The sequence below is a fragment of the Delphinapterus leucas genome, chromosome 18 (assembly GCF_059928025.1).
Source record: "Delphinapterus leucas isolate spDelLeu-1000000601 "Yukka" chromosome 18, BTC_Dleu_Yukka2, whole genome shotgun sequence".
Classification (NCBI taxonomy): Eukaryota; Metazoa; Chordata; class Mammalia; order Artiodactyla; family Monodontidae; genus Delphinapterus; species Delphinapterus leucas.
In genome coordinates this window covers 11,853,882-11,875,087 of record NC_143146.1, presented here as the reverse complement: position 1 = coordinate 11,875,087, position 21,206 = coordinate 11,853,882, and the positions used below count along the sequence as shown (strand labels likewise).

Genomic DNA, 21,206 nt, shown 5'->3' with positions numbered 1-21,206 from the left:
TAGAATTCCGAGACTAAACATCTGATATCTAACTTATTCCTGAAACAAGACCATACTGTACTGTAGCATCTGTAATACCATAAAACTTTTTCATCAACAAAAGAGTGCTTATGCTTTTTTAAAAAGTGAACAATCTGTATATACTGTTTATAATTTTTTAATTTATCATGGTAAACAACTCTTAGAACATTTCTATATCCACATGACAGAACGTGTATTTTCTGTATGAAAATACAGTATGTGAATCTCTAAGTACACAGAGTTTGAGAATAAACTTCTTGTGGTCAATGGAGATGGTGGGCAGTTCAATGACATCTGCTTTCAGATTCACTTTCAGACTAACATTCAACAAATGTTAATCTATAATAAATAAATGGGCACATCTCCAACACATGCACTGACCCAGCCAGCCTCCCTAAGTAGACATACCCAAGCACTATCTTGATTGTATTTATTCCTGCCAACTTCAAAGAAAGCGGCGGTGGGAGGGGGGTGGCAGGGAGATGCCAACAAACCACTTGGCATTACAGAGCTCTGATCAGGTAGTAAGTCTCCTTGCCAACAATTTGCTGATAAGAATTTAAGGAGTCCATCAGAGAAAAAGAAAAAGTGACAGAGATGTAAAAGAAACAGAAAAAAATTCACCATCTAAGTACTTCTTAATGATTTGCAAAACTCATGCTTCAAGTGATAGAAAAGCACTTCCAGGTTTTTATTATTTGTATTTTTGTTTTATTTTGTTTTGTTCTCAGATGAGTTACTAGATACCTAACATAAGAATTAGATCATTGTGTTCTTTTACACGTTGGAGTTCAACAGATTTGGTGAAAAGAAAACTGTCCTAAAAAAGGAAATGAATATTACTTGTATTAAAATGCGCAGCTGCTCTCAAAACCTATGCAAAGATCACACAGATTTACTGACAACTTGCTTTTTCTAAACTAAAGCAGACAAAGGGCCAGCCTCAAAGTGATGCATTCTTATGTACATGAACATCATCAAATCTATCAGGTTGCAATGAGAAACTAATGATACAATGGATCCTGTGCGTTAGGAAAGTTAATCTGGCAGAGAGAGATAGGCTAGAATGAAGTAAATAGAAATGGGTGCAGGGGAGAGAAATTAGGGGCAGTGGGGAATCAAAAAAAGATTTAAAAATAAAACGTGTCAGATGTAGAGACTTCAGGAGTCTTTCAGTCATCAAAAAAAAAAAATCTAATATCTTGTAATAACCTATAATGGAGAAGGATCTGAAAAAGAATATATATATGTATATAACTGAATTACTTTGCTGTGCACCTGAAACTAACACGACATTGTAAATCAACTATATTTCAATAAAAAATTAAATATATATATATATATATATATATATATATATATATATATATCGAGCCCCTGCTAAGTACATGGAAACCATGGTGAACCAACAGTCCAGTGAGGGAAACAGATGCGAAACAAATGTACATACACATCAATAGGTAAATTGTGGGGCTTCCCTGGTGGTGCAGTGGTTAAGAATCTGCCTGCCAATGCAGGGGACACGGGTTCGAGCCCTGGTCTGGGAAGAGCCCATGTGCCACAACTACTGAGCCTGCGAGCCACAACTACTGAGCCTGCGTGCTGCAACTACTGAAGCCCACACGCCTAGAGCCAATGCTCTGCAACAAGAGAAGCCACTGCAATGAGAAGCCTGCGCACCGCAACGAAGAGTAGGCCCCGCTCACCGCAACGAAGAGTAGCCCCCGCTCACCGCAACTAGAGAAAGCCTGCGTGCAGCAACGAAGACCCAACGCAGCCAAAAAAAAAAAGAACCCACCACATTCAAGACACTGGCTGTCCCATCAACCCAGGTGCCAGAATATGGACAACGTGGTCCCCGGCCACCCTCAATGGAGAGGCGGCGTGAGGGAGAAATAAGGAGGAATTAGAGATTTCAGAGTTGGTGACCATGCAACGATGACTCTCACTACAGAAAACAAGTATGCGAAAAGGACGCCTGCTTTGAGATGAAAAGTGACTGTTTATGTTTCATAGATGCTAAACTTAAGGGACTGGTAGGACAGCCAAGTACACGTCAGGCAAGTTAGCAGAAAAGCAGGTCTGAGCTGGGGGGAAAAATCAAAACTGAGATAGTGATTCAGAAATTGCAATGAAGGTATGCAGCTCCCTGCAGAGTGCAGGGAAGAGATTAAATGTTATGAGCCAAAGGTGGAGAAGGGACTCTTTCGGAAGGGTGGTGAGTGAAGCAAGGGAACAGAGGAGCGGGAGAACCAGAGAAGGGGAGAGAGGTGCTGTGTGGTAACAAATGCTGCAGAAGACAAGTTGAAGGGGTGAGGACGGAGAGGCTACCCCACACTAAAGGCAGAAGCCAGGCTGCAGGGGCACAACCCAAGGTCACATAGTGGTTAGTATTAAAGTGGTAACAGAACCCAGGCCCCCAAACTTAACCACAGGCCTCACTGCCTCCCAACACTACAATGGAAGAATTTTCTCAAGTCATTATTCTTCTAAAACTAAACTTAATGGCATCATAAACAATCCAAACCCACAATCCATTTACACTACTGTTAAGACCTTTAGATCGTTTGCAGTTGGTCAGTATTTTACATTTTCTGCCTTGAACCATCAGCACTGTGACTTCAGACACTGTCTTTTATGTACATTTCAGTTTAGTCCTTAGGGGGAATTCCTATAATCGTATGTACTGAGCCAAAGAACGGAAGCACATTAAAGTTCTTCATACATACAGCCCAGCTCAAAAAGTTATACCATGCATGTTACAAAACCCAGGTGACACAATGCTCATAAAATGCCATGCGAATGGGGCCCCTGGAATTGCGGGATGAGGAAGCCCTGCAAACAAAAGTGCCTGGCTCACCCCATCCGTGCAAAACCTTTTCTATCTCTGCAAATTTGCAAATTTATCAAGCAAAATGGCACCTTGCTGTAATTAATGTTTCTTTAATTGTTAGCAAGACTGAACATTTTTTTCTTCTGTTCTTTATTGGCTAACTGTATTCCTTTCTTTGAGGAATTACCTATTAATGTCCTTGCCCATTTTTCTTCTGGAGTATTTTTCTTTCTTTAATTGATTCATAAGAACTCTCAATATATTTTTTTAAACTTAACACTATGACAGAGATATAGATATACAGAGAAGACAAATACTGTTCCTAAGTTTATTATTTGACTTTTAAATTTATGGTACTTGTAACATACAGAACAGAGGTTTGAGTTTGCATGGGGAGGCAGAAGGCAGAGTGGTGAGTAGGAACACATGGTCTGAAGCCACAGTGCCCAGGTTCAAGACACAGATCCCCCACTTACAGGCTTGTGACCTTGAAGTGACTTGACCTCCCATGTAAAGCCCTAACACATATCCTAGGACACAGTAAGTGCTTAATAAATGCTGGCTCCAGATATATTTAGTCAAGACAAGCAATCTTTTATTATCATAATACAAGCTTACCTTTGTTAAGCACTTAGTATTAAGGATCTTTACATATATTAAACTGTTTAATCTTTACTTTAAGAATGCCCTAAGGAAAAAAAAAAAAAAAGAATGCCCTAAGATAATAATACCTAACAATCCCAATTCTCAGATGAGCAAACCGAGGCTTAGGTGAAGAAACTTGATCAAAGTCCTCAGCTCATCAATGGCAAAGCCCCGGTTCACCTCCCAAGCCCAGGCCAAACTATTTTCCTTTACTTTCATGCTTTAAAAAAATTCCTCTCCACCCTTACATGATTATTCACCCATGTTTTATGCTGTTTCTTTGATTTATTTTACATGTGACTCTTACATTTAGTTATCACTTATTTCAGCGACACAAGTCCCCTATATACGAAGGAGTTCCATTCCAAGAGTGTGTTCCTAAGTTCAATTTGTTCGTAAGTCCAACAAAGTTAGCTTAGGTACCAAACTAACACAATCGGCTATATAGTACTGTACTGTAACAGGTTTATAATAGTTTTCACACAAAAAATAGGTTAAAAAAACACAAAAAATAAAGAAAACATTTTTATTTTATTTTTTTTTTTTTTTGCGGTACGTGGGCCTCTCACTGTTGTGTGGCCTCTCCTGTTGCAGAGCACAGGCTCCGGACGCGCAGGCTCAGCGGCCATGGCTCACGGGCCCAGCCACTCCGCGGCATGTGGGATCTTCCCGGACCAGGGCACGAACCCGTGTCCCCTGCATCGGCAGGCGGACTCTCAACCACTGCGCCACCAGGGAAGCCCCAAGAAAACATTTTTAATCTTACAGTACAGTACCTTGAAAAGTACAGTAGTACAGGACGACAGCTGGGATACAGGGGCATGTTCACATCTTTGAAACTTCACAACTTGAAGGTTCGTATGTAGGGGACTTACTGTATAAGGTGGGACCCCAATACTTTTTATGCAGTATCATTTACTCAATGGTGTACCCACCATGTTTGACTACTGCTCACATGCACCCTAAAGGTTGACACACACAGAGGTCTGTTTTCTGTTCTGGGTCATAGACTTCTCTTTGGGTCCTTAGGCTTGTGTGACACAAAATTGTCATATTATTTACCCCCAAGATTACACTGAGGGGAAGATCTCTCTAAGAAGCGTTTATGATGTGTTCTCAGCCAGTCATTGAAATTGTTCCCCAAATTAGCAACTGTATTTCTCAAAGCTTCTCTCCCTTCCTTCTAAAACTTACCCCTCTCTGTCCAAGCTGCTCTGCTCCTTCTTTGCCTAGCCGGGCATTTTAAGCATGTGCTCAATCTCTCTCATTCTTTTCTGGAGAAAAGTCTTCCTTATCATTACATCTTCCAGGTCCAGTTCAATTCTTCACAAACCCTTTCCCAAGTATATCAGTTCTCTGTTATTTCATCTTCATGTGTTGTCTGAATCAGGCATCTGAACCTTTATATGTGCTCCTGCGTACCGTTATCTTTTTGTTGAACAGTGACCTGTCCACCTGTTTAGACCATAAGCCCTTCAGGGCAAGGGCCTGCTCCAACACAGCAGCAGGTCCTCAGCACCCAGCAAAAAGTCCTAGCACAGAGCAGGCCCTCATCAAATGTGAATGAAGATTTCACAGTTCCCTTCTTCCCTTTTCAAATTCAAGGCATTACTAATGTCCTCCTGTCTCCCAATATTCAAATGGATCAGAAACCAAAGAAATAGAACCTATTGTTGATTATCTAGTTGGAGATGGGCCTCCACCCTGCTTCCTGTATTCTGGGACACTTCTGTTGTTAGGACTCTACCAGAGGGTGGAGAAAGACAGTGAGGTGAAGCTCAGGCCAGTTCAGTTACCGATTTCCTATCCTATCTGATTTAAAATTACAGCCAAAATGAGGTTTTACGTTACCTGAGGATTTCAAAGAACACCACCCCTCGGGTCTCAGGTTACCTCAGATCATACTGGAATCTCGTGTTGACTGAACTGGGAGGGCGAGAAGGGCCTCAAGCGTGCACTCCGGGAGATTATCATCCCACACCTCTGTCCATCATCCTCCAGTTACACAAAGGAAAATTTAGTGACGGCCTGACTTGGTTTCATTTCGTTTCATACTGCAGGCTCTCCGATGGCTGTGCAATGGTGTCACCAGCAGGGGCTTGATGTCAAAGGAGAGCCTGAAGCTGAGCACGCTGAGATAAGATCGGCAAGGAAGCCGGCAGCCAGATGACTTGGGCATCAATACCCAAGCACAGTCCAGCCAGCAAACCCATGCAAAGCGCCCTGTCCCAATATTTACACAAACCTTTCAGAAAAAGAATATTTTTAGGCCTTGGGTGGTATACTCCGTTAGATCTAGGTCATTATGATGCTATCTTTAATGCATCTGAAAGGCCCAATCGCAACTCAACCCTGATCAGGGAACTATTTCTAGTTTTTCTCCTGAGTTTGCATATATTTTGAACGTGCTGCCCTCCTGACTATTCTCAATCACGGGCAGCTAATTCTGGAGTTGTGAGGATTCTTCTTTCATTACCCAAAATCATAAATTACATTTCCTACAGTTAAGAATACTACTAGTAGTACCTCTGCTACTCTTGTAAAAGCATCTTAGAATCGAATCCGGTTGGTAAGGAAACAGACTCTAGAACAATCTAGTACAGCTCCTCATGTAACAGGAGCCCTGAGGTTCAGAGAAGTTAAGCGACAGCCCAGGGTGACTTAAGTAGCTGGCAGAATATCAGCTGGGCACCATCTAAGAGCTTTACCTCTATTGCTCATTTAATGCTCCCAACAACCATATAAAGTAAGTATGACTACTATCTCTACTCTACAGATGAGGAAACCGAGGCACACCAAGGCTAAGTTATATGCCTAAGACTGCACAGCTCATAAGGGGAAGAGCTGGAATTATAACCCAGGTGCTTCAGAGCCCACACTCTGCACCACTAAAGCTCTAGGATTAAAACCCAGGACTCCTGACCCCAGGGAGGGTTCACTCCATCATTAATAATTCTAAGACTCATGAAAGAGTAAACCACATTTGAAAAAGCCAGCAAAACTTGTTAGGATCCTGATTAGAACAAACTACCATTAAAAGATGTTTCTTAGGCAATCTGGGAAATCTGGATAGTATGTCAACAGATTATTGCAAACTTTAACATAATGGCACTGTAGTAAGAAAACATCCCTATTTTTAATAATACACACTGGGTATTATATAGGGGTGAAATGATGGGTGGTGTGGCACTCACAATCACAAAAAAACGAGGGGGAAAAGGGGACGGTTAAAGCAAGTTTAGCAAAATCTTGATAATTAACTGAATCTGGGTGATGGATTATGAAGGTTCGTGATGCTATTCTCTCTGCTTTTTAGTATTTTTTTTCAAGGTTTTCAAACAAATTAATACACTATCATTTTTTATAAATTTATTTATTTATTTTTGGCTGCGCTGGGTCTTCATTGCTGCGCGCAGGCTTTCTCTGGTTGCTGCGAGCAGGGGCTACTCTTCATTGCGGTGCGCAGGCTTCTCATTGTGGTGGCTTCTCTTGTTGCGGAGCACAGGCTCTAGGAGTATGGGCTTCATTAGTTGTGGCATGCAGGCTTAGTAGTTGTGGCTCGCGGGCTCTAGAGCGCAGGCTCAGTAGTTGTGGTACACGGGCTTAGTTGCTCCGTGGCATGTGGGATCTTCCCAGACCAGGGCTCGAACCCACGTCCACTGCATTGGCATGCAGATTCTTAACCACAGCGCCACCAGGGAAGCCCTACACTATCATTTTTAAAGGCCCATGCACCTGAGCTTATGAAAAATGAACCTAACAAAAAATTTATAAGTACACCTTACTTTTACACTTTAAAGCTTGTTTTTTAAATGGCAGCCTTTATTACCCACTGAACTATTTAATTCTGTTGTTTCTGATCTCACTAAAAGCCACTCATCAATACCAGAAACATGAGAAAAGCTAGTTAAAGCCATACCCTGTTCGTTTTTCTTTTAGTCCATCTACAGAATTGCTACGTTAGTCAGCTAGTTAAGAGATATTTACTGTGTGTTTACTATGCTGTGGGCATTGTATTAGCGCTGACCCAAGCTGTCAAAAACAGAGCAGAGTACTACTTCCATCCAAGCACGGATCCATGGACCATGGGATTCCAAACCCCGGCCTGGCTGCTGCTCTGCCTTCTGCAAGGATCAGGGGTAGCTTCTTAGATGCTCCTAGAACAAAGCCGAGAGAGGTGCACCTGCTGTGGCTTCCTGGCAGACACTGGGGAGCAGCAAGAAACAGCAGGCAGTGGCAGAGTACCTGGCAGGAGGTGAGGGGGGTGAGGTTGATTGGTAGTTTTTAGTATCTGTAAGCTATTGCAAATTCCTCCATCTGCAATGCAGAATCACTGCAGTGTATTTCCCATTCATCGGGGGAGCCTTTCAAAGGCCCAAGGAGGCCCACCTATTTTCCAGCATTTTGTGTTTGCTTCATCACAAGTTTCATCAGACAAGTGATCACAGACAGACAACACTAAGGGTTGAGACACCAGCCAAACGTCTGGCTGTTCATGCTTAAGGGTGAATAGGGAAAATAGATGTACTATTAAAGTGTCATGAGGTAGAACACAGCAGCAGTATGTCACGCATGGGAATGGACACTACTAGGTCACTATCAGTAGACCAGCCTCCAACAGGAAGGGCTGTTGAATTCAAGGACTGTTGCACGTGAGTAATGAGCAGTGTCGTGCTCAACCTAATGGCTTATCAAACTAGTACCTCCTTTTCAGTCAGGGTCTGTCCGCACTTTGGAAATCATGATTTTATTTACTCTTCTTTTGCCTCAAATCTCTAATGAGGACAGTGCCCCCAGTTAAAAGAACTAAGTTTCCTTCCAGAACAAAAAAAAAGCCACAGATGTCTGCGGGCTTTCTCCTTAACATACGCACATTGGCAAAAGTCAGGAAGATACAGGATATACTACTGAAGCCAAAGCAACTGAAGTTATGGAAGAGATCCCAGGTTTTGGTCTACTCTCAACTCCTGCTCTCTTACCGTCAAATGATCAACTTCAGTAAAAAGAGAAAAATAAAATCCCTTATTACTGAACCAATTGGAGTTTGAAGAATCTAGAGGGACCTGTCAGAGCAACTGTGAGAAAAATCAAACTGAACAGACTAGCTATGGAAATCAGTGAAGCTTCGTCTCCAATCTCCACAACCATCATTCATGTCATTCCGTGTCTGACCAGAAAGGGCATCTATCTGCCACCGAAAAGATGAGCCAGGCCCTGTGTTAAGGAACCCAGCACTCCACCCCAACAATAACCCACACACAGCCCCACAAAGCCCAGAGAATCACTTCCAAGGCCCTTCTTCTTGGATCGTTCCAACAAACACAAGTCAACCACCCACAAACAAGCCCCTTTCAAGAAAACAAATGGCAGCGCCAAAGCAAGGAGCTGCTAAAAGTTTCCAGCTACCCAGGAGAGCACGCTGCTGCTCTTCCGCACCTTCCAAGTGATGGGGTATACTGCGTTTCCAAGTACAGCAGGACCAGCCCTGGCAGTAGAAAAGTTGATTTAAAACTTCATCTTCCTCACACCCAGAGGCCTATTCTCAAAAGACTTTCTGCTACGACCAGATTAATCACCGGTCTGCTTGCTCCAAATCCCCAAACTTCGTAGTAATTTGCACCCAAGCTGAAGTCACGGGGGATTCCTATCAAGACCCTTAACCCTTGATAAGAGGCGGCCAGGGGGAGGGAGTGGAGGAGAGAATACAGAACCCCTCCCCTTCTGGAGTTCAGCCCACCCAAAGGGTCCGCAGGGCCATATCCCACCCTGGGCTGCGGACTGGAAAAGGAAGCCCCCACCTCCACTCCCCTGCGCCCCTCCAGGCCACAGGTGCCAAGCCCCTCCAGAATAAGGGAGGAGAAGGGGGATGTGAGAGGGAGGGAGGGGGAAAGGAGAGAGTAATTTCTCAGTCGGCAGAGGGACGTAAAGTTGGGGGGGAGGGGGGAGGAGGGAGATGGCGACCTCACTCCCAGGGAATTTCCCCGGAGGGAAGGGGCAGCAGTGGGGAGAGGACCCCCTAGACGCAGGGTGGGGGTCTGGGAGCTGCTGCCCCTCCAGGACCTTCCCTTCTCCCCTGTCCAACACCCCCCTCCTTCACCACCTCTTAATCCTGCAGACCCAGTAGGGTCGGCGGCTCCGCCTCCGCCCCACCGACTTAGAGGAGCGTGAAGGAGGTGGCCGCCCGCCTTCCTCCCTCCTCCCTCCGTGGTCCCGCACTCACCAGGAGCACCGAGCCGCGCACCACCTCCGACACGCTCTGCCGCAGCTCGGCCGCCGTGCCCGGCTTACTCAACGCCCGGGTGAACTTCCGAGTCTCCGCCGAGGAGGGGAGCAGCGGCGGCTGCGACATCCTCGCCACCAGCGCCGCCGCCGACCCTGCTCCGGCAGTCCGGCCGGGCCGCGCCGCCGCCAGGTGCGCCCTCGGCGCTCGGCCCGGCCCGCCCTCGGCCCCCGGCGCCGCCGCCTGCTCCCCCCGCCGCTCGCCGCGCGTCCGGGCGGCGCAGCCCGAGCCACGCCCTCCGCTCGGTGTCACGCCCCGAGCCACCCCCCTAGGCTCCCGCGGTCCCCCGCGCTCCGAACGGCGCCGGGGCTCGCTAGGGGCAACCGTGCTTGTGGCCGCGACGGCTGCTCCCCCATGCCACCAGCCTCCCTCGGCGCCCGCTCGCCGGGCCGCCTCTTCGGGGCGGGGTGTCCGGCGCGGCGCGGGGCGGGCGGAGGAGGGGCCAGCGCGGCAGGACAGCGGGCCCTGCAGGTCGGGCGGCTGGTGCCTTACGGCGCGGGAGGCGGGCAGCGGGAGGCTGGCAGCGCGCTGCCCCGGACCCCTAGCGGGGCAGGTAGGGACCCCGGGGGTCGCCTCCTCCCTGGTCCGACTGCTCCCCAGGCCGCACGTCCGAAGACCCGAGGCGAGGGCCGCGCAAGCCGCCGGGAGGGCGCGCGACCCGGCGCCCTCCCGGGTCGCCAAGTCCTCGGAGCCGGTGCCTGTACACTGGGACCGTGGGTTCCTTGCCTGAGGAGCCCCAGCATCTTGGGGACTCCGCGGTCACCGGCAGGGTCGGGGTTCGGTGGCACCACGCCCACCCCCCCGGGGCTGCTGAAGGGACGGAGGTTTCAGGAAGGTGGCACTCGAAGAGCACAGAGCCGTTCGGAAGCCCGGGCCATGCAAAGCGGGACGGAGCGCCCCTGCCCGGGACCCGGCGTGGAGCACCGCGCGCACTCGTGGCGGCGCTTCTCCGCCTCAAAGCACTATTCCGCCGCCAGAGGCGTCGCGCGAACGGTGGAAGCCTCTGGAGCCGAAGGGAGGGTCCGGGATGAGTCACGCAGACCCTGGCCCGCAAGGACGAGCTGCTGAGTCACCATCCAAACTTCTGAGCCTGGCCCAGCTCCTCTGTAAACTGAGGACAATAACCTGCAAGGGGCTGAGGGGACACGACGTGCCCATCTGCCGCGCTTCCGCGGCCGGGCGGGACCGCTGGGCGCGGAGCCCGGGAAACCCAGAAGCGCCGGCCTGCGGGCCCAACATGACCCGGGAGCTGGCGGCTGCTAGCGACAGCCACGACTCTGAGGAACTTCTTCCTCACACCGCCTTTCCGCCTTCCCCATCCCTAACGGGCCCCACCTCTCCTTTTCTCCTCTTTTCTGAGGAAACTCGGGGCAGCCTAACTCTGACCTCGCCGCGGAGAGGGCGCGCGGAGAGAGAGGAATTTGCGTAGCGCCCGTGGCGCATGCTCCGTGGTTTGGGCGGGGAGACTGCCTTAAGGGTGGGTCTGCTGATTGGTCGGTGTGCACAGGCCACGCCCACCGCCTGCTGATAGACAGCTCCTTACCTGCGCGCGCGGGGGCACTGTGGACCCCGCCTTCAGGGGAATCTCCCGTGCCTGTGCTACCTAAGAGCACTGAGGCCTCCTAGCAGACGTCAGCTCCGAAGGAGGCCGCCCGTGGCGTCCCACTCTGCCAGAAAGTCAAATACCGGAATCTTAAAGTGGGAAAACTACCAATCTAGTGTAGAAAGCAAAACACCACCGTTCAGGACTTAATGGGCAGGTCTGGCCCATAATAAGCCTGGAGTTTAGGCATGCAGTCAGTACTCAATAAATGCTTGCTGGATTGGATTGTTTTCCCAGTGCTCTGGGATGCAGGATGTAGCACTAAGTGAGCCTGACAGGCTGGAAGATAAAGAAAACAATCATGTGTGATTATAAAAACAATTACTAACCCATTTCCTTTACTGCGAAATGAGGGAGTGGCCTAGATGTGAACCAGGCTGCTTCTGTTCCAGGAGTAGGGCTGGGTGACCCCAACAGGCAGAAGGCGCTGCTTTCATGGGGAGCTTGCGCTGCTTGATATGACCATGCCCATCTCATATATACACCTCTGGGCTCCATGGGATATGTCAGTTCGGTTCTTACCTGAACTGTTAGGTGCTAGTCTGAGAATCCTAAATTTTTAACCTTTGAGCTTCTGACTCCTGAAGAAGTTCCAGATAGCATAAATCTTTGCCCCACTGTGTTACCTTGACTCTCTAAACCGCATCTACTTCCATAGACTGCAAATAGATTATTTTTTTATTATTAAAAACAACAGAAGCACACAATGTGGGTTTTTTTCCCTTCATTTCCTTTTTTTGCTTTGTTTTGTTTAAGAAATATATGAACACAGAAAAGAGCACATATATCTGGAAAGTGAAGAGTTTACCCATTTCTACTACTCCTAAATTCTGTGCTTGCTTACTGACTCATTATATTCTAGAATTGGCAGATGTTCATTTAGGAAGCAGGGGATGATGTGTGGTGCTGACAGTAGTCACTGACAATGCCTAAACAAGGACAAGTTCTGACAGAGAAGGAGGTATGGAAATGTGAACTAAGCCCAGGAAGACTGATTTTCCCAGCAACTCAGAGCAGAGCCTCTTCTTCCCGGTGGAGTTAACAAATGGGACATTTCTTAGGTTTAACTGAGCAGAAATTTGGTCCTTACACTTTTGGGTTGAATTGTGTCCCCCCAAAAGACATACTGAAGTTCTAACTTCAGTACCCGTGAATGTGACCTTATTTGAAAATAGGGTCTTTGCAGATGTTACCAAGTTACAATGAGGTCATACTGGACCAGTATAACTGGTGTCCTTGTAAGAAGAGAAGAGACAGACACAGAGAGAAGGCTCTGTGATGACAAAGGCAGAGACTGGAATGATGCATCTACAAGCTAAGGAACACCAAGGATTGCTGGCACCCACCAGAAGCTGGATGAAACAGCATTCTTCCTTTGAGCCTTTGGAGAGAGCATTGCCCTGCTGATGTCTTAATTTTGGATTTCTAGCCTCCAGAACTGTTAGAGAATAAATTTCTTGTTCTAAGAGACCCAGTTTGTGGTACAGCAGTCCTCAGAAAGTAATACACTTACCAAAGTCTGGTTTTTTGTTTGTTTTGTTTTGTTTTTTTTATCCCCGCCAGTGTGGACCTATAATTGTGAGTTCTTACTGCATCAACTCCTGGAGAGAGGCTGTCACACCTTTACAGAAGGAGGAGCATCAGCTCCAGGTGAGGATGCTGCATGGAATGGGGAGGATGGTGTTTAAAGTGTGGTGGAAGATAAACCCATCTACTATAGCTTGAGGGAGTAACCCTGTTTTTGTTTTACCAAAACTGTAGGAAGAAAGCTTTCCTTTTTGCCAAGGATGATACTAGTAGGTAGTGGAGATGAAATATAACTGCAGCCAGTTTTGAAAATTTGAATATAAATGACTGTACAATACCCAAATATTTATAATTCAAGCATTATCTATGTTTTAATGATAACCTCTTAACTGCATCATTTCCTTGTTAGGTTTGCTTTAGGATTTGTATGTGTCTTAATAATACCTAATTAGTTTAAAATCTCTTACAGGTGTATCCTGAAAGAGCACATCTGTTTTTAGCCTAAATAAAAAGTAACCTGTAAAGAGCAGTCAGTCCTGTGTTAGCATCCAGGGAAGGGCAAAGGGAGCTTTCATTCTTTATTTTTGCATTGATTGAACTTTTTTTAAATAAGCATCTTTTAGTTTTGTACTTCATTTTTTTTCCTATGAAAGCTGAACCCTTTATTTTATTTAAAAAAATACGTTGAATCCTTTTGTATACAAGGCCTCACTAGGCGTCAAATTTTATAACAATAAAATTCTGAAGTTTCTTACAATCTAATGGTGAAAAGATTTGGGTTTTTTTTATTTTCGTAAACAATACATAATGTAAAGTTTACTATTTTAACTATTTTTAAGCGTACAGCTCAGTGGCATTAAGTATATTCACATTGTTGTGTAACCATCACCACCATCCATCTCCAGGACTTTCTCATCATCCTAAACGGAAACTCTGCACCTATTCCTTCCCCCTACCCTCAGCACCTGGCAACCACCATTCTATTTTCTGTCTCTTTGAATTTGACTACTCTAGGTACCTCATATAATTGGAATCATACAATATCTGTCCTTTTGTGTCTAGCTTATTTCACTTAGCATGTGTCAGAATTTTCTCCTTTTTTAAGGCTGAACAGTATTCCATTGTGTGTGTGTGTGTGTGTATCACTTGTTTTTTCTATCAGTTCATCCATCAATGGACACTTGGGTTGTTCCCACCTCTTGGCTATTGTAAATAATGCTGCTGTACACATGGGTGTGCAAATATCTGTTCAGTCTCTGCTTTCAGTTGTTTGGGGTATATACGTAGAAGTGGAGTTGCTGGATCACATAATAATTTTATGTTTAATTTTTTTTAAGAACTGTCATACTGTGCTTCATTGTCTAAATGTTTCTCATAATGCTTGTTTTCTAAAAACACTGGTTGATTAATTTTAGAAAAACCAGCATTTTAAAATTCCACTAGGTAATATAAATAGAAGACATAGCCCTTCAAGGAAGAGCATCTGGGGGAAAGGTACACAATTAATCTAACAAATCTAATAAGTTTACAGATACCACTTAGGGTTAATGGTACTGGAGGAATATAATCCCGTTTCACTTTTATCTTTTCAGGAGAGATTCCTAGTGGAGATGAAATACGAGGTCTTTAAGAGATCATTGAGACCAGGGCTTCTCAAACTTTAGTATGCATAAAAATCACCTGGGGATCTTGTTAAAGTACAGATTCTGATTCAGAAGATCAGGTGTGTTGTCCCAAGTCAACAGTTCTAACAAGCTCCCCACTGATGTCAAATTCCCTACCCAAGCAGATGCTGATGATGCACAGATTTTGAGCAGCAAAAGCACTTAAACTTTCATTCCCAGCAGCTTGGCAAACTGCAGGCCCTTAAAAATTCTCCACTTGTAAATCTTAAGGGGAAAGAAGACCAAACACCCAATAGGAAAATGGACAAAATTCGTGACCAAACAATTCACAGAAAAGACATAAAATGATCAGTAAACATATGAAAAGATGTTTGGCCTCATTTATAATAAAGTAAGTGCAAATTAAAACTACACTGATATACAATTTCTCATCAATCAGACTGGGAAAAATTACAAAGCATAACACTATTGGAAAGGCTGTGGAGAAACAGGCACTTACACACATGGCTGATAGAAGTACAAAGTGATATAACCATTATGGAGAGGAATTTGGCAATATCTAACGAAACGATATATGCATTTACCTTTTGAACCAGCAGTCCCACTACTAGAAATTTACTCTGAAAATACACCCCAAATGATAATAAAATACTACACCCAAGGGTATTCATTGCAGCATTACTTGTAATAGTAAAATTTTGGAAAATGTCAATATTGGAGACTGGTAAAATATGGTGCATACACACAATGGGATATTATTCAACTGTAAAAATGAATGAGAAAGATGTCGATCAACATCTGTGATCTGTGTGTAATGTGAAATAATTTTCAGGATATATTGTTTAAATAAAACAAAAAGGGTATCTAAAGTATGCTGCCTTTGTGTAAGAAATAAGGGAAAATAAGAAAATATACTAGTATCTGCGTGCTTGTTCAAAAACAAACATAAGAAGGATAAAACAGAGATTTGTAAGTTTGGTTACCTTCAAGGGGTCAGTGGGAATAAGGTAGGAAGGAGAGAAGAAATGGGGAAACATGGAGTCAGGGACACTTCTCTGAATATACTTTTTTGTACAATTCTGACTTTTTATGTTAATGTTTCACATATTTTTTAAAATCTCAACAAAGAGAAAAGAAATAAAATCAACAAGAATGGAGAAAAACCCTAAAATGGAATACAAACAGAAACCAATGGACAGAGCTCTATTTCAAATGAATAATATAACCACACTGAAGGGGGGAAATAAAATGAACTAAACCCAGTACCCTTTGAACACAGTGTTTGGAATATATACCATTAGGTTAAATACAAAAAGAACTCTTAAAAAAAAAAAGAGAGATGTGAACAAGTAGCCTTTTTTTTTTTTAAGATGTATCAGTCAGCAATTCTGAGATGACTTTCTGTGTATTCCAGCATTGAACAAATAAGTAATATCTTCTTGATAATGAAAACCAGGTTTTTCACTGTCAGAGAAGGGAATTACAAATATATAAAGGAGGGTTTTAGAATAAACCCTGTGGTATTGGGTTGGATTTGGAGGTATAGTGTGAACTCATGGGTTTTAATACAGATAGATTAGATAGATGATTGATAAGTAGATGAGAGTAGATAGATACACACCTGAGAGTGGGGTGCTACTGGTTCATATTGGCTCCAGATAATCTGCTCGATTGTATTGCGTTTGCTCCTTTGTCAAAGATCAGCTGACTATAATTATGGGAGTCAATTTCTGGGCTCTCTATTCTGTTCCACTGATCTCTTTGTTCTTTTGCCAATACCACACCGTCCTGATTACTACAGTCTAGTATTCAGAATATATACTTTTTTAAAAAAAACACTTATAGGGCTTCCCTGGTGGCACAGTGGTTAAGAATCCGCCTGCCAATGCAAGGGACACGGGTTTGAGCCCTGGTCCGGGAAGATTCCACATGCCGTGGAGCAACTAAGCCCATGCACCACAACTACTGAGCCTGCACTCTAGAGCCCGCGAGCCACAACTACTGAAGCCCACGCACCTAAAGCCGCAACTAGAGAAAGCCCACGCACAGCAACGAAGACCTAACACAGCCAAAAATAAATAAATAAATAAATATTTTGAAAGAAACACTTATAGGTAATTTCCTGGCAGTCAGTGGTTAGAACTTGGTGCTTTCACTGCGGTTGCCTGGGGTTCAATCCCTGGTCAGGGAACTAAGATCCCGCAAGCCAAGCTGTGTGGCATGGCCAAAAATAAATAAATAAATTTTAAAATAAAAGTTTTTAAAAATTTAAAAAACACACCTCAACAATGAAAAGACAACCTAATTTAAAAATGGACAAATGATCTGAATAGACACTTCTTCAAAGATATACAAATGGTCAATAAGCACATGAAAAGATGTTCAGCATAATTAGTCACTAGGAAATTGCAAATCAAAACCACAGGGAGGTACCACTTCCCACCCACTAGGATGACTATAGTCAAAAATACAGACAATAGGGCTTCCCTGGTGGCGCAGTGGTTGAGAGTCCGCCTGCTGATGCAGGGGACATGGGTTCGTGCCCCGGTCCGGGAGGATCCCACATGCCTCGGAGCAGCTGGGCCCGTGAGCCATGGCCGCTGGGCCTGCGCGTCCGGAGCCTGTGCTCCACAACGGGAGGGGCCGCGGCAGTGAGAGGCCCGCATACCACAAAAAAAAAAAAAAAAAAAAAAATACAGACAATAACAAATGTCGGCAGGATGTGGAGAAATTAGGATCCTCATATATTACTGGTAGAATTATAAAACTTTAAAAAAGTTTGGCACTTCCTCTAGAAGTTAAACATAGAATTACCATATGACCCAGGAATTCCACTCCTAGGTATATACCAAAAAGAGTTAAAAACATATATCCACATAAAAACTCATACATAAACGTTTATAGCAGCATTATTCATGATAGCCAAAAAGTGGAAACAACCCAAATGTCCCTCAATTGATGAATGGATAAACAAAATGTGGTATATCCACATGATGGAATATTATTCAGCTATAAAAAGGGAGGTAGAGCTGATTTATGCCACAATAGCTATGAACCTTAAATACATTATGCTAAGTGAAAGCAGCCAACACAAAAGGTCAAATATTGCATGATCCTATTTATATGAAATGTCCAGAATAAGTAGATTTGTGGTTGCCAGAAGCTGGGGGGAAGGGAACATGAGGAAGTAACTGCTGTTGGGCATGGGGTTTCTTATTGGTACAAAAAAAAAATGTTCTGGAATTCGATGGTGGTGATGGTTGCACAACTTTGTGAATATACTAAAACCACTGAATGGTACACTTTTTTAAAGGGTGAGTATTATGGTATGTGAATTACAGTTCAATACAAGAAAAAGAGGATTTATTTTGGGCAAGAAGAAATTTACTCCAAATGAGAGATCTGAGACAGAAGAAAGGATGGTGAACAAATAAACTAATAAACATGTGAGCATATCTAAATAAATACTATATCAGAAAAAAATAGTGATGCCTAATTTGTGGAGCTTAAATCAACCTCAAATATCAAACAACTATATATAAAGCAGGATGGTATTTGACAGGATGGTATGTGCAGGTTCTTATATTGTTCACGAGGAAAATACTGATTAGTTTTAGAATTTGTTAAATGTAACTGTCTAGGATGTTCATAGTATATAAATAGAGTGTTTCTCTTCCAAACTAGTACAGTGAAAAAGTAAAAATGCAAAAAAAGATTCAGTAGAAAAGGAAGTAAGAAAAGAGAGGGAATAAAAATATAGGAAAAGTGCAACAAATGGAAAAAATAAAATAAGCTGGTAAAAAGAAATCCCAATATATTAGTAACAACAATAATTATAAATGGACTTATACTCCCAGTAAAAGACCAAGATTGACAACATGAATTAAGAAGCAAAAACCATATATATGCTGTTTATAAGAGATACACCTAAATCAGAAAGAAAAAGAAAGGTGGCATATAGAAGGATAAAAAAAATTTATACTAGGCAAATACTAACCAAAATAAAGTTTAGCATAGCTATATTATGATCAAAGTAAAGAGATTTAGGGCAAAAATCATTACAGAGTTAAAGAGATTTACTAAAGAATAACAAAGAGAAAAGTTCAAAACTTCAATTCCCCAGGAGGATATAACAATTCTAAACTTGTATGCACCTAACAGTATCTGCCTCAAAATATATAAAGACATGGGCCATTCAGGACTTTTCATAAAAATAATATTTCCCCAAAATTACTGAATACCTTTTTTTCCTGAGGCTTCACATTCAGATTATACTTTAAAACTCTCTAGATGAGAGTCAAGTGTTAACAAAGAGTTGAAAATATTCTAAACTCTATTTCTTAAAAAGATTATGAAATGTCTCAATATACTCTGAAAGAGGATGTCAACAAAATGGAATTTTTTAAGACATAAAAGAACACTTGAAAGGATATCATTCAATACCCTTTCAAATATGAAATCATTATGTAATATCCAGTTGTCTCCTACATTTCTTATAATCATTAGTACTTATAATTGAACTGTAACAGACTATAGCATAGAGCATCATTTCAGGTTTGAACTGTCCTTTTTATAGTAAATAGTTACTTTGCTACAAGGCTAATAATAAAATAGGAGGAGAATATTAAATTAAATTAGCTGGAAAAAAGACATCAGTTTTTAAATTAGCATTTGTTATCAGCCATATTCATTCTATCCACCTTTCTTCAAAGGGCAGCACCAACAGTTTGCCACCATTTTCCTAGGAAAAGGAATACAAATTGCATTTTTTTAATGTTGCAGAGATCCTTTCAAGAGGTGAATATAGGGACTTCCTTGGTGGTGCAATGGTTAAGAGTCCGCCTGCCAATGCAGGGGACATGGGTTTGAGCCCGGGGAAGATCCCACATGCCACGGAGCAACGAAGCCTGTGCGCCACAACTACTGAGCCTGTGCTCTAGAGCCCGCGTGCCACAGCTACTGAGCCGGCGTGCCGTAACTACTGAAGCCTGCGCACCTAGAGCCCATGCTCTGCAACAAGAGAAGCCACTGCAATGAGAAGCCTGCACACCACAACGAAAAGTAACCCCCGCTCGATGCAACTAAAGAAAGCCAGCGTGCAGCAACGAAGACCCAACGCTGACATAAATAAATTAATTAATTAAAATAAATAATGATAAAATGTTTCAAGAAATTGTTGTCAGAGCTGTTTACTATGCACCCAGAGAGGGTTCAGATTGCGAGATGAAACTCCCTACCCCAAGGCTAAGGAGATATTTTCATCACCAAGTTCTCTCTCTTTTTGAATTAGCCTCAGATTTTCCCTCCCTTTTAACTGCTCACCACCAGCAGTTTTGCTCTAATTTGTGAACACCGTTCATAAACTACAAAGGTTGACTGACACCAAAAAGGCAAATGATGTTTGTTCATCTCATTTTTCATTTTGTAATGTGCAGTTCAGAATTTTGTTAATATTCTTTGTAGCAGTTTGTATTACAAAGTCTAAGCTTGTCATGTCATCATTTAATAAAAGAGAGCTGGCAACTGATGTAGAGTGAAAATTGTCTAATATCACTGAATCTCAACAACCTGTTATTATTTCTATACTAGATGTAATCAAATAATGATCATATATAATCACAGTGAACACATAATCATAATTGTTTGGTTTAAAAGTGCTGTTGTTGAAACGATTCTGACCTTATCAAATGAATTCCCACAATATTCCTGCAAGATAAGTGCGTTAAAGTTCATGTCACAGATGAGCTATAGAAACACAAATAGAGATGTACTCCTAGATAACTTATCTCTCCAAACATGCACAAATGGGTCTTGTGTATCAAGAATATATCTGAGGAAGTAACAAGATCTTTCTCCTCAATTATTTCCATTGTAGGTAAGGCTTTTCAATGAGCCAATAAAGCAGAAATTAGGCAGGAATTCTGCATGATTTTAAAATGTCTACCTGGTTAAAACTGACTAGCTGAAATATGACCTAAAAGCCAGTTTCCTTTGGAAAAGATTTATTTAGCAAAATTTACACAATTTTTCTAGGAAATATAGTAACAAGAATACAAACACAGAGTTTAAACAGATGGGGGATACAGTTGACAATGAAAGAAATGAGAATCAGGGGTAAAAATTGAGCTTAGAAAAGGGTTATGCTTCTTAAAAGTATAAAATTTCTCATAGCAGAAAAATGTTGATCTCTAAATGCCTTTTTCCAGGCTTAGGCTCCAGAAGAATGTGGGCCAGGATGAATGGCAGAGGAACAGGGCCAAAGAGAATCTGTGGTTAGCACAAAGAGGACTGGCGTGGCCTCCCCTACATTGTTCCTGGTAGAAACCTTAAGGCAGAATCCCTTTCCACTTGGGAAAAAGGTCCAGTGTCTAAAAGGGCAATGATTCTGTTGAGGACTGGCTATGTAATTTGCCATAATCTACATGATCTGTTCAGGACAGCCTACATGATTTTCAGAGCCCCGTGGAAAATGAAAATGTGGGGCTTCTTATTCGAGAAGAATTTTATAGAGCTCAAAGGCCCTTCTAAGTAAGCTCAGGCCTGGAGGCCCCCTTCACCATCAGCCATTAACACTTTATATGATCCCAAGGTGGTAGGGAGGTGCTCAGGGTTACAAGGTAATGGCTATTTATCAAACAGTTTTCAGTGTTTTAGCAACAGGTCCTGTAGTAC

At 43.2% G+C, this 21,206-nt stretch overlaps 2 protein-coding genes and 1 pseudogene across 23 annotated transcripts in view; 2 read left to right on the top strand and 1 right to left on the bottom strand.

Moving 5' to 3' along the window:
* The window catches only part of DOCK9 (dedicator of cytokinesis 9), a 280,624-nt gene extending 270,656 nt beyond the window's left edge, over positions 1-9,968 (bottom strand). For 12 of the 22 annotated variants that reach the window (XR_016388583.1, XR_016388585.1, XR_016388588.1 and 9 more), the window contains exon 1: positions 9,720-9,967. Coding sequence is in view for 7 of the 22 variants with exons in the window: in XM_089899210.1 (XP_089755336.1) it covers positions 9,720-9,848 (129 nt within the window). In the remaining 15 variants the exon portion in view is untranslated. Of the gene's footprint in view, positions 1-9,719 lie in introns of all 22 variants that reach the window. The other 10 variants (XR_016388580.1, XR_016388581.1, XR_016388582.1 and 7 more) reach the window with 1 other exon arrangement.
* A 165-nt stretch (positions 9,969-10,133) lies between these two features.
* LOC149746822 (uncharacterized) lies at positions 10,134-19,707 on the top strand. The gene is made up of 2 exons (XM_089899811.1): positions 10,134-13,032; positions 19,317-19,707. Exon 1 carries the CDS (start codon positions 10,134-10,136, stop codon positions 10,845-10,847), a length of 714 nt encoding a protein of 237 aa, XP_089755937.1. The 3' UTR covers positions 10,848-13,032; positions 19,317-19,707.
* LOC149746821 (protein enabled homolog pseudogene) overlaps positions 12,308-21,206 on the top strand; it is a 41,074-nt pseudogene continuing 32,175 nt past the window's right edge.